The following is a 12769-nucleotide window of genomic DNA, read 5'->3' on the forward strand; positions in this document are numbered from 1 at the left end:
CTTCGCGCTCACTCGGGCTCCCAGGGAAGCCCTATCCGCTGCTTTTACCTTCCCCCCACCTCTCCTTGGCTTTCTTTATTCCTCGTGCTCTGTGGGTTTCCTGCAAGACACGTGGGAGACAACTGTTTCGTATGGAATCTGCCAGTCAATGCGGTGCTTTTACCGGCTTGGGTTTGCTCTGAAGCCCTTTGAGTATTTGAGCCTTTATACATCTCGTCAGGACCAGCCCACGTTTCTTAAAAATTATAGTATTATCAAGAGTTCCTGTACCTTGCCGCACTTTAAACTTTTTAGAAGGTGATAACTTTTCGTATGTAAATATCTCCTCCTTTTAGTGTATTAGTAGCTGCTTATCCACCCACCCATTCTTTAAGAGGCATGGACGATATAATCTTAGCATACGATTTAGAATCAGGTAGAGACTACTTCTGTGGCCTGGATCTAGGCATTTAACCTTGCGAAGTTTGTTATGTGTAAACAGTGTAATACTGGCTTTGCTCTCTCCACCCCATTTGAGGGTTAAATAATATTTGTGGAAGACTTTAGGAAACCTTTTTATATCATAGTGATAAAGAGGCTTAAAATGAGGTGAAAGCTTAAAATAAATGAACCAAGGGGAGGAAAAACGAAATTTTTTTAAAGGAAGATGGTAAAATGGCATATGGTAACATACTTTTTATTTAAGAAAATACTTATAATTTAAGTATTTAACATAATTTAATAAAATTTGATAATGGTAGATCATGCCTGAAATAAACTTACTGTGTTTATTTCCGGCAGTTATTACCACGTTTCCCGGAAAATAAGACCTAACCGGACAATTAGCTCTAATGAGTCTTTTGGAGCAAAAATTAATATAAGACCCAGTCTTATTTTACTTATAAGACCGGGTCTATATAATATAATACCATGACTGGGTCTTACATTAATTTTCGCTCCAAAAGATGCATTAGAGCTGATTGTCGGGCTAGATCTTATTTTCGGGGAAACAGTAATATTCAGACAATGATTTAATATACTTTCTCTGTTAATATGGTCGCTTTACACTTGAGTAAACTGGGCTTTCCAAGAGTCTAAATGGCTTTCCCAAGGCCTCACAGCAACTGACTGATAGGGAGGCAGCTAGATTCAGAGTCCTGTGCTATAGAGCCCAAGCCACAGAGCTATACTTCTCTAGGAAGAGACCCCTAGCAAGGAGCCTCCCATTCCTTCCATCTACTTGTGGATGGTCCTCCTGGACGTTTGCCCTGGTGATTTTGCTCTCAGCTGAGGCAAACAGGAAGACCAAACCCTGCCTTTCTCCTGTGTCCTAGCATCCAGAATGGTCAAATGGACGCTTGCTTGGGGATGGAAATATTACCTATGTCTCTGTCGCCCCCACCTGCCCCAAAGGAGAACTTCACAGGACCACAGCCCTTGGAGAGCACCCCAAGGCCAGTGCCCGCTGGAAAAGAGGATCAGGAGCAGTACTTCCCAAAGCATCCACGAACAAGGAACAGAGTGTCATTATTTTTTTTAACTTCCAATCTGTGGGGGACTAATGCTTTTTGTAAAATGCAATAAAAATGAATTAGTAAAAAAAAAATGAAATGCTGCTCTAACGATGTGACCATGTCAAATCGCTATAAAAGCTTACTCTCAAGCTCTCAGTAAGTACTTCCTGTACCCATCTTCATATGGACAGGCAACCAATAGCATGGGTCCAGGGACCACACTTGGAATAGCACTGGTCCAAACGGCCACTGGGCAAAAGACTGGCCTGAGGTCACATTCCCTGGGGCATGGCCTCAGCAGAGGGCAAGGACTTCTATGCCATTCTGAGACTTGGGTCCTGCTGCTGACTTGGGGTGCAGCTCTGGGCGTCCAGCTGGAGCAGGGGGGTAAATTAGGCCTCAGAGACAGTGCCCAGAAGTCAGGCTCTGGCCTCTGCCCTCCCAGTCTATGAGACAGACCTGCAGGAAGGCTGATGCTATCCAAGCCAAGGAGGCCTCTGGAGACACAGCTCCTTCCCCTGACAAGCTGGGAAGTAGGGGGCAGGGGCTTGTAACCTGATGTGGAGGCAAGGATGAAGGACACCCTGGGTGTGATCCCAAAATTGGACAGCCACATCACCTCGCCACTCTGAGCTTCCTCTTCCACAAACGTAGAAAAGGAGAGTGTTGTATGCTCTCTGAGTCCCTTGTAAATATAACATGCTGGGCTTGTCCAGGAAGATAGATCCACTGCCTGCCCTTACGGAGGGGAAGCAAGGCTAATGCACTGCCAAGAGGACAAATCAGACTGAGCACAATGGAAATGGGCATTAGTTGTGCATTGTAGGTTGCCCTCAGGACTTCTTCAGGGATAAGGAGAATCCAGGGCTGGAGAGACTAGAAAAGGACGAGAGAGCAAATATCCATTTGGGTCAATTTAATTGCTGAGATTGGACATCAAGCCTAGCACTGTTTCTCAGCAACGAAGGCAGAGAAGCAAGTATGTTAAGTCACAGAGAACCTGTTATTATAAAAGAGGCATGGCTACCAATTCCCCAGAGGATACAAACTTTCTCCTGGCCCTAAATTTTAAGAGTTTTTCACAGGCCACCTTATTTAGGGGACAGTAAGGACATAGCAGCTTCCACAAGTTTTATGACAAAAGCAGAAGTAGTTTTCATGTGGCTGTTTCTTCCAACAACCTTGGAGGAAAGCCAAGGGCACACCAGATATAGCACAGTGGCTCAGCAACGTTCTTAGTTTTTAGACAAGAAATGAACTTGAGCATATTAGAAGTCAAATGTGCTAAGTACATTACACAGGAGACAAGACCATATTAAAGTGCACTTGGTTTCCTCTTGGCTGGGTCCCTGGTGAACACAAAAACATGCCTTTCCTTTCCCATGTGTGGACTGACTCGCTCACCTCTGGGCCGACAGTGGACACCCACGCCTGCCTGATTCCCCCACCCTGGTTCAGGGGCACTCATATGAAAAGGCCAATTTAGCCATTCCTATGATTAGCCACTGTAGGGCAGCACCGAACAAGAATCCGGAACACTTAAAAATTTCCTTTGTAAGCAAAGCCATCCGCATGTATATGCAATTCTACCAGTCTACTAATTCAAAAATCCAATATTCAGCTGCTTTCACAAATATTTCAAAGGTGTAAAAATAAAAATGCTACTTCAATAATAGGAATTATTTCTCAGATTCTCGTTAATTTTTTTAAGTGTCAATCTTTTATGAGAGCAAAGAAATGCTAACAGTTTTTGAAAAGAAACTGTGCTAAATGTTTCACATGTACCATTTCATTTAATCTTACAAGAACTCTGTAAGGTAGCGTCATTATCCCCACCATGCATATAAAAAAACACGCAACTCAAGTGCTTTGCCTAAGGTCACACAGCCCTATTTAGTGGCAGAGTGGGATTTGAATGAACTCAGACATTCTGACACAGACGACTTAACCTTGCATCCCAAAAGACATTTGGGGTCTCACGGCTGCAAGAGGTCTCTGGTTCACACTCCTTCCGAAGCAGACATTATCTTCCCCATCCTAGCCTCAGCCCGATGCCCAGCAAAGCTTTCCCTTGCTTTTCTTACTTTGAGCTAAAACTGTCTCAAAGTTGACCAGAGTTCTTCCCTCCAGAGCTACTTGGAATAAGTTGAGTTTCTCTTCCATATAAAGCCCCTCCAATTTTTGAAAAATTAACAATAGCGTTAATTGTTCCTCTCCACCCCTATTGCAGGAACGGGGTCATTATCCCAATTTACAAATATGTTCCATCCCTTTCCTACTGGTTAATGAAAGTGCTAGAATCTTCTGACACAGAAGTTTCACAACAGATCAGTAACCTTAACTCACTAACCAGCACCTGAGACCACGATGCCATTACTAAACCAGACTTAAAAGCTATTGAAAGTAATGCATGATCATGGTTTTTAAAAATCCAAGCAATATGGAAAAAGATAAACTGAAATGGAAAAAAAATCTCTCTCCCATCCTGACTAACCCCTTGCCTCAGAGGTAATCACTGTTGTTACTGTTGCATCCTTCCAGAATTTTTCTTTACACAGATAAACATATGCAGGTGAATCTTTTAGGATTATATTATGTATACTAGTCTGCAACTTGCCTTTTGCACTTGGCAAGTTATCCCATATATCTTTCAGTAGTAGCATTCCTGTTAATGGCTGCATGAAACCTTCCTCTCATGCTCATTTTTTTGCCTCTTACAAATAATGCTTCAGTAAAATCGTACATATATTTCTGGATGGATTCCTATAAGTGAAATTTCTGGGTGGAAAGTAAGAGCATTTAACATTCTGAGATAGAACCCAATTACACTTCTTAAAAAGTTGTAATAATTTACACTCACAGCAACAGTCCATTTTCCAAGTGTTGTCAACATGGCTTATTATCCAATCGTTAAATCTTCCTTCAGTACTTGAAGACAGTTCTTCAGTCATTCAATGTTTAGTATGCACCTTCTACTTGTCAAGCACTGTGGGAAGAGCAAGGTTTGCTCGAATCCAGTAATTCCCAGCCCTAACCATCACACTCTTCAGGAGTTTGTTAAATTGCAGATTCCCAGCCAGCCACCTCCCAGGAGGTGCTGGTTCAGTGGCCTGTGGAGGAGCCCAGGAAGCTGTTTTGTTATAGTTTGTGTCATTCTTTTTTTGTTTTTTTTTAAATCAGATTTCTAGGTGACTGAGCTAGATGATAAGCAGCCAAAAGTAGAGAAAATATTTTCACTTCTTCCTCTGGGCAAAAACGCTTTCTGGAAATGAAGGTCTTAGGAACAGTCTGGATCCACTTCTCTGGTTGTCACACAGCAGCCTAGCAGACTGTCCCCCCGTCTTTTCTTAAGGAAAGAATAGTCTGAGACTGTGCATCTCTGGGACTGTATATTTCTCTCTATTTAGTCTCCAAAAGAGGGTTTGCGGCCAATGATGAATAAGATTCCCCACGGAGGTGGGGGGGGCAGAACCCCATGGAGAGCCCTGATCCAAGCCAGGCAGAACCCCATGGAGACCCCCGATGAGCTCCCTTAAAAAGATTTGGGAAGAGGCTTTGTCTCTCCTTCCCCCTGCCTGGGAAAAGCGGCTGCTGGCTCTGACTTTTCCCTTTCACCTGATTGGGAGAAAAGTCTTGAGAGTGATAAGATTAAGCTCTCTGCTCAGCTCTGTGAAACAATTTCAACATATGATATATGTCCCTTAAAAGAGTTGCATACCTCACCTCAAGGACTTTCTGCTTAGGCTGTTTGAAGATCAACATAATTGGTTTGGGTTGTTTCTATAAGGTGATAAGTGAGTCTCACAGACCTTCCCAAAAACACTGCTACTCCCCTGTATACTTATCAATAAAAACCTCCAGTCGGCTCAAATCTGGGCTCCAGTCTTTCAGAACTGTGAGACCCCTGGCCTTCTGAGATTTAACTGCGTTAAGTCTCTATATGTTTCTTTCTTAAAACTTAACCCAATGCCGCCTCTTCTCGTACCCTCACTGCCTTTGTTGCGCTGGACGCGACATTCTCCAAAGCAAAATATTAGGGAACTAATTGGCGTGATCTTAACTACTAATATCCCCACCCTCTCAAAAAAATAGCGCTGTGGCGGCAACGGATCATTATTCCCAATTTACAAATATGCCCCATCCCATTCCTGCTGGTTAACGAAAGTGCTGGAATCTCCTGATATAGAGTTTTCATAAGAGATTAGTTGTCTTAATCCACTAACCAGCATCCACCTCGCCGCCTCTAAACCAGACTTAAAAAGTTACTACTAGCGGGACAGATACTAATGGGCACGCGCAAAGAAGCCCTAACGGCCCTCCAACGCCCCCAGTGGTCTCAGTGCAATTGAGAAGTTCGGCGTCCTTCCGCCACACTCCACTTCTAGCCCCGCCTCTCGTCCCGCTCCTTCCTCTCAGCGCGGCCGTTGATTGGCGAGTGGCGGGCTAGAAGAATTTAAGCGCGGGCTCACGAGTCATGCACCTGTGCTAGTTTAGAAAAGCTTGGTTATTCGTGAATGAAGGGCTGAGGTGGGCTGAGAACACTTCATGGAGCCACTTGGCCTCGGTCCCCGAGCTTTCCAGCATCATCTCCCTCATCCTAGGCGATGTGGACGTGATGGGGGAAGTGACAGGTCACCGTGTCCAGTAGGAAATTTGTGGGCTCAGGGGCACCGCGCCTAGGTTCTACTATCCCATATGCTGAGAATTCCTCGTTCATCAATAAGGCTTGGTTCTGGCATCACTTTAGGGAATCCCTCGACACGACACCCTCGTCTTACGTCTGCGGAGCCAGGTCCTGTGGATTTAGGATTAAGGAACGTGTAAGGCCGGAACCTGTACCAGCGTTTTGGCTTTCCGTCCTCATCTGGGTCCCTGAGTTTCCATCTCAGGACCTGAACACCCACATCTGTACCTGGCAACCTGGAAAATGCGTACTAAATGTGAATTAAATGAATGAGTGAGGCCTGTGGTGGTGGGCAGGGCAGGTTTTATGCTGCTGTGAGGTGTACTACAGCGTAAAGAGCATTTGCTGGTCTGGGTACCTGGGTTCCAGTTCTGGCCCTGCTAATCGTTGCTGCTGAACAAGTTCCTCCTCTTGTCTGGGCCATGATTTCCTTACAGGTAAAGGAGAAGCTGCACTCTGATTAAGTATATATTAAGCGCCAAGAATGAGTCAGGCATTGTGATAAGTACTGGGGATACAGGTGAGCAAAACCGACAGCCTCCATTCCCAAACTTACTGTGTGGAGAGGGAGTAAGATACTGAACAATCTATCGTAGACACATCATTACACATCTACTTTTTAAAAGCAGTAGTACAAGGAACTTAAGAGCAGAGATTTAATATAGCCCCGTAGGCTTCCTAAGGCTGGAAGGAGTAGAATTAACTGGGGTAAGCCATGTTAACATTTGAGTCTTGCTACAGTGAACATTTGCAATTGCATTGTTTGGATAACTGTATTTAGTATTTATAATATACCAATTTGCCGTTTAATTTTCAGCTGTTCTAGATGCTGTGCTTTCCTTTAATTTTCTCTAACCCATTCAAAACATTCCCTCTGTAAAGTGAAGTGTCATTCTTTCCTCCTTCTGACACTTGAGTGCTAAGTGTAAAGAATTCCTGTTATCTCAGAACTGAGGTAGCTACAGATTAGGGAGGGGAGAAAAGAGCAAGAGCATGGGGAGAGATGCTGTTTAGAGAACTAGCTTTGGAGGCAGAGCCTGCCTTTAACCCTTCCACTAAACTCTGAGCTTCCACTTAGCCATCTGTGACATGGGGTCTCACCATGGGATTGCTGTGCAGAATGACATGGCACACTTGAGTTAGCAGTGCTGGCCCTCAGTTAAGTTAGCTGATGGAAGAGGAAGGGAAGGAGGTAAGGTGATCAGGGTGGGTGTGGATCAGTGATCTTTGTTACACTACATACAGTCCTCACTGCTTCACAATAGCTCTTTTCTAATGCATGAAAACTCCAAAATTTGAAGAGTAATATCTCTGTACTTTTCTTTATTGTACCCTGCCCCTTACTCAAGGCCCTCAATTGTTTACCATCGCTTTTTTATACCATCAGATATATGATGATGTATCTGACAATTATTTTCGGCAACTTATAAAAAATGTTGCTTTTTTTGGTATCAGAGGGATTATTCATTATGAGTATGTACCAACTGGACAGTTAACAAGTTTACTATTTGGAAATGCTGAAAAGGCTGCGTGAAAAAGACAAAAACCACCTGAACTTTTCGCCAATCATGGCTCTTTCACAATGCACCAGCTCACTCAGCACTGTCTGTGAGGTAGTTTTTAGCCAGTAAACAAATAACTGTATTGGAACACCCTCCCTACTTATCTCATCTGGCCCCCAATGACTTCTTTACCCGAAGATCAATATTGAAAGGAAGACATTTAGATGACATTCAGGTCATGAGGGTAATACAACAGCTCTGATGGCCATTCCAGAAAGTTCCAAAATGGCTTTGAAGAGTGGACTAGGCACTGGCGTCGGTGCATAGCTTCCCAAAGGGTGTACTTCGAAGGTGACCAGTGACGTTCAGCAGAAGTATACAACACTTTTTCGAGGATGAGCTCGTGAACTTAATCGTCAAACCTTGTATGTCTACTCCCTTATTTTGGAATTTTATGGAAAGGATGATGTTCTGTAATTTACTGGGTCGTTTTTAATGTAACCTATTAGGAAGAATTCCTTTTTTCACTGCTGACAATTTAAAACCATTTGTTCTCATTGATGAGCCTGAGAGTTTTGCTATTTTTAAGTGCTGCTTTGGACAGTCCCAGAGATACATCTGGATGTCCCTATGTAGTTCATTTTTGGTAATACCTAGAAACGGATGTGCAGGTTTTGTTCACTTTTACAAGATACACCAGCCATTTGCCCAAGTGGTTGCAGTAACTTACACAAGTGATCCTCTACAGTGGAGTGAGTATGGCTGGAAAGTTGTACTTTTCAACTCTGGAATCTTATGCACTAAATGAGATAGAAAAGGCAAGATGGTCCAAGTGCCAGGATCACAGGTACTCCGAATATACAATAATCATGTTTTATATATCCAAATCCTATAGTGCCTTAGCATTTTAAAAGTGAACCAATTTCGACCTCACATCATTGTTCAGCTGCATCCCCTCAAAAGCTAGTTCGTTAGTTTTTCAAACAGGTTTGAATTCTAATTTTATCCACTTTGTGTAACTAGGCACTTAAACTGAATTTTCTCTACTTCTTCAGTATTATTGATGAAACCCAGGGATGTGGCATCAATTAATATTCTACCTCAGATGATTCATCATAACTCAAATTTTTACCCACTGTTTTGTTTGGGGAATGTGACGTCTGGGTCACCCCTTGCCCCATTACTCTTATGTCTAGGGGACAAATCCTATAACCATTAAATTACATAGGTAATCTGGACAAGGCATCTGCTCTGATCCCCTCTCCAACCCACATGCATTTCTCAGTGCTGCAAAATTAGGTGCATTCTCAGCACTGTGTCTAGCTTGTGTATTATTTCCCACCACAAGATGGTGGCAGGGGAAAAAACCCCAGCTTGTGTTATAGCGGAAAAGACTGAAAGCCAGCATTATAAAAGTGAGATCATCTTTACATAGCACACCTCTAGGCAATCAGCAAGACCAACAGCGTCAGAATTCAGAATTTTATTGAACATGTTACAAGAGGTTTAGTCAAAAAGACCAAAGCCCATGTCATCATCAGACTCCTCAGATTCTTCTTTCTTTGCTTCCACTTTCTTCTCCTCAGCTTAAAAAAAAAAAATAAAAGTCAATTACACATCTCAGTATTTTAAACTCCAAAGAGCTCCAGGACCATCAACTTACATGATCAAAATACCCTAAGATGCCCCTTATCAAACAAAGCCTCTGGTTTTAGAATTTCTATATACCTACTCTTAGCACATTAAGAGCAATTCTGCCTGTAATAAACTTTAATCTCCACTCCTCCCTCCAATATAAAGTTTCCTACCTGGCGCAGCAGTGGTGGAGGGGGCAGGACCTCCTGCTGGTGCAGCACCAGCTGCTGGGGCAGGTCCACCAGCCCCTACATTGCAGATGAGGCTCCCGATGTTGACATTGGCCAGAGCCTACAACACAAGTACACATATGCAAACGCTCACTTCTGTCCTTTTATAGCACTCTCCCAGAAAAAATAGTTCCTTTTTGAACTTAGTGATCAATTCCCATCACTATATATATATATACATAAAACATCTTTCTTCTCCTTTGCTGGAGTCTGCCATCGACAGTTTGTCTGCAACTTAGATTCCCTAAAACTTAAATTAAGGTGACGCACACAGCTGTATTAAAAACAAGCAATCACAAAAAAACCCTCAAGCTTTAAATCTCGTACTCGCATTGCTATATTTTAGTAAGATACAACTAACTGAATTCCTTTTACATATAACAAAACTGCTCCCAAAATGCTAGCTTAGCTTGTTAAAAAGTTTCCTTAAGCACTTAGACCAGGATTCTTCCCACAGTTCCACCTCCTTTTAACAGAGAATTCAATTTTTCAGACTGATAATTCTAGGCCTTTTCCCAAGGGAATTCATTATACAGGTACAATGTTTTCGATCTTTCAAAGCTCTTTGCAAGACACAAGGTGAAGTTGAGGCTATGAGCTTCACTTGCCAGAGACTAAGTAACCTGTACAATGGGAGGTAACCATGACCTTTTTTAAGGAATGACCTGCTTAATTCTTACCATGGTTTCAGAACAGAAGAACCACCAGAGTGAGATCAACAAAAGAAAGACATAAAGACAAACTGAAACCTTAATTAGCTACTAGAGATGTGAGGCATATCACTTGGAGTTGGTCCAGTGGAATACTGGGCCTTCTGGCACTTCTGGATGTTGGCATGAACACCTGACTGAAGTAAATTAGGTCTTCCCAAATTTATTTCTCTAAATCACTATACCACCATTACCTTACCTTTGCAAACAAGCCTGGCCAGAAAGGTTCAACATTTACACCAGCTGCTTTAATGAGGGCATTGATCTTATCCTCCTAGAACAAATAAAATGCCAATTCATCAGAGATCAAAGTGTAGTTTTCTTAAACGTCTCCAAAATACTGCAAATGAAAGTAAACCACTCAAAACGTATACAAAACCTTGTTTATCTAGTTCAAATACTTCACCTGTATTTTATGTATGTTTATTTAAGACTATAATTCCTTATACTGTTTTCGGCTGTCACGAGCAAACTAAACGCATTTGATCCTTTGTGCCTGGCACCTTACAAGGCCGTGAGTTCATCGCTGCCATTTCACAGGCTTGGGATTTGCCCAAGTCATGCAACTATTTTAAGTTAGAAGTCAAGTCCGGAAGGTTGAGCAGGATTTATGTGCTCTCCTCAACACCATGCAGCCTGGCCCCACAGGGCCTACTAAGAGGACCAAAAGAATTCAAGAACGTCATACCAAAAAGATATAAAGTGCCCGGAATACAACTAAGTGTGGATTAGTACACTCACGCGCGCTGCACAAGTTTCTGTAAATAAATTTCTCGAAGGCAGAGCGCGCAGCCGCAAATGTAATCCAGTCCCTCTCGGAGCCAGCACGTGGCCTAGGTCCCTGGCCAACCCGCACAGGGGCCCATCTTTATGGTCGCTCAGCCCAAAGACCACGCGGGAGTGTCGGTGGCCCGGGCTGCGAACGGAAGGGCCTGACTGGGAGGACGGAGAATATGACGCCTGCAGGCCTCCGCGCCGCCGGCCCGGGCTCGCACTCACCGTGACTGTCACCTCATCGTCGTGCAGGATGAGGGCCGAGTAGATGCAGGCTAGCTCTGAGACGGAGGCCATGCTTCAGGCGAGTGCTGCCGGGCGCGGTGCTAGTCGCCGGATGAAGTGAGGGCCTCACCCCAACGCGGCCTTAGCTTCCTCGGAAGGACCGAGCACCTTACCGGCAGCTGAGGAAAGGGGCCGGCGAGTCTGCGCGGAGCATCTTATACCGGCCGCACGGACCAATCCGTGCCCACGCCTGGCGGAAGAGGCGGAGCCAGAGGCGCCTACGCACAAGGCTTGATTCGCTCGTATGCGAGTTCATAGTTGCTAGGCACCCGTAAGTGCTAATTAATTATCTTTGTTTGGATGAAGCTTAGGGCGTACAGTAAAAATATTTTTAGTAAAGTTAGCTAGGTAAATGGACGTCATCCTATGTACTGTAGCTTGTGTGACACTATACAATCATTTAATGACGTCCCAGCTTCCCCTTCCCCCCAAGCAGGTGACCACCTGGAGGCAGGAGCTCCTTTACAGCCTGGAGGCCCCCTTGCTTAGTAAACGTCTCAGGTAAAGTAAGGGAATATAGGAGTAAACGAGAAACTTGCGTTACGACAGTAGCAGCATTTGAACGCGCACTATGTCCCAGGCACTGAGCCACACGGATACATTTAATCCTCGCACAGTCTAAGAGGTAAGTACTAGTATCTCCATTTCATAGATGGCAAAACTAAAGTAGACCGGGTACTAGCCCAAGGTGACACAGCCCACGGTGGAGCCCGGATTTGGAATCTGGAATCCTAAGTGCCTTCTGCTTGTGTGTGGAAAGGGATGGGGATTATGAGTAAAGTTTGTTTTTTCTTGCCCCTCCCAAAGTAAAAACGATATACTAAGAATGTTGGGGAACTTTTCCACTTCAACTTGTTTTTATAACTGAGGCACCTGGTGATTTGAATGGAAATGGCTTATCGAGTTACTCCCTCTCCTCTGCCTCCAAACTGGTCTCTACCCCATCTGATGGCATGCCTGGTTCTCCCACCACGTTGGCTGGTCGCCGGCGCGGTGCTACTCCACAAATTCTCTATCTCCCTTGTGTTTCCACCGTTTTGCTCTCTCCAGGTTCATTTCCCTCCCCCCCCCATCACTGCAAGTGAGGGTGGGGCAGGCTCACTGACTCCCTTGGACCCCAAAACGTCCTCTGAGTTCCTATGTACCTACTTTCTGAAGCACATGTGGGTAGAAATCTTAGACGGTCTGGTGTAATGTGCACAGACACTTTTGTTCAGTTATGAATGACCAATTAATTGTAAGTAAAAGGGGAGAGAAAAAAGAAGAAAGGATTTATGCTGCCAGGATGTTGACCTCACTTTTTATATATGGATTTAAGTTACGTATAATATCAAGAATTAAAAGTTTTCATACCTGGAAATTTATGAATGCTGCTCTTGAAACTCTGCTAAGTCAATTGAATTAAGTTAAAAAAAGGGGAAGATTCCAAGTCAAATACTGTATTAAGGTTTATTTA

At 43.8% G+C, this 12769-nt stretch overlaps 1 protein-coding gene across 1 annotated transcript; it reads right to left on the bottom strand.

Annotated features, from left to right (window-relative positions):
• Positions 1-9147: 9147 nt before the first annotated feature.
• RPLP1 (ribosomal protein lateral stalk subunit P1) lies at positions 9148-11460 on the bottom strand. Its single transcript, XM_033106918.1, has 4 exons — positions 11254-11460; positions 10454-10528; positions 9488-9605; positions 9148-9265 (listed from the first exon to the last, which is right to left on the bottom strand). The coding sequence occupies exons 1-4, from the start codon at positions 11323-11325 to the stop codon at positions 9186-9188; spliced, it is 345 nt and encodes a 114-aa protein (XP_032962809.1). The 5' UTR covers positions 11326-11460; the 3' UTR covers positions 9148-9185.
• Between the last annotated feature and the right edge of the window lie 1309 nt (positions 11461-12769).

The sequence above is a fragment of the Rhinolophus ferrumequinum genome, chromosome 6 (genome assembly GCF_004115265.2).
Source record: "Rhinolophus ferrumequinum isolate MPI-CBG mRhiFer1 chromosome 6, mRhiFer1_v1.p, whole genome shotgun sequence".
Taxonomy (NCBI): Eukaryota; Metazoa; Chordata; class Mammalia; order Chiroptera; family Rhinolophidae; genus Rhinolophus; species Rhinolophus ferrumequinum.

Excerpts from the sequence above, each read along its gene's own strand:
- RPLP1 (XM_033106918.1), bottom strand. The coding sequence starts at position 11,325 with ATGGCCTCCGTCTCAGAGCTAGCCTGCATCTACTCGGCCCTCATCCTG. Across the intron at positions 10,529-11,253 it reads ACGATGAGGTGACAGTCACG|GAGGATAAGATCAATGCCCT; the intron begins GTGAGTGCGAGC and ends TATTTGTTCTAG. Across the intron at positions 9,266-9,487 it reads CTCCACCACTGCTGCGCCAG|CTGAGGAGAAGAAAGTGGAA; the intron begins GTAGGAAACTTT and ends TTTTTTTTTAAG.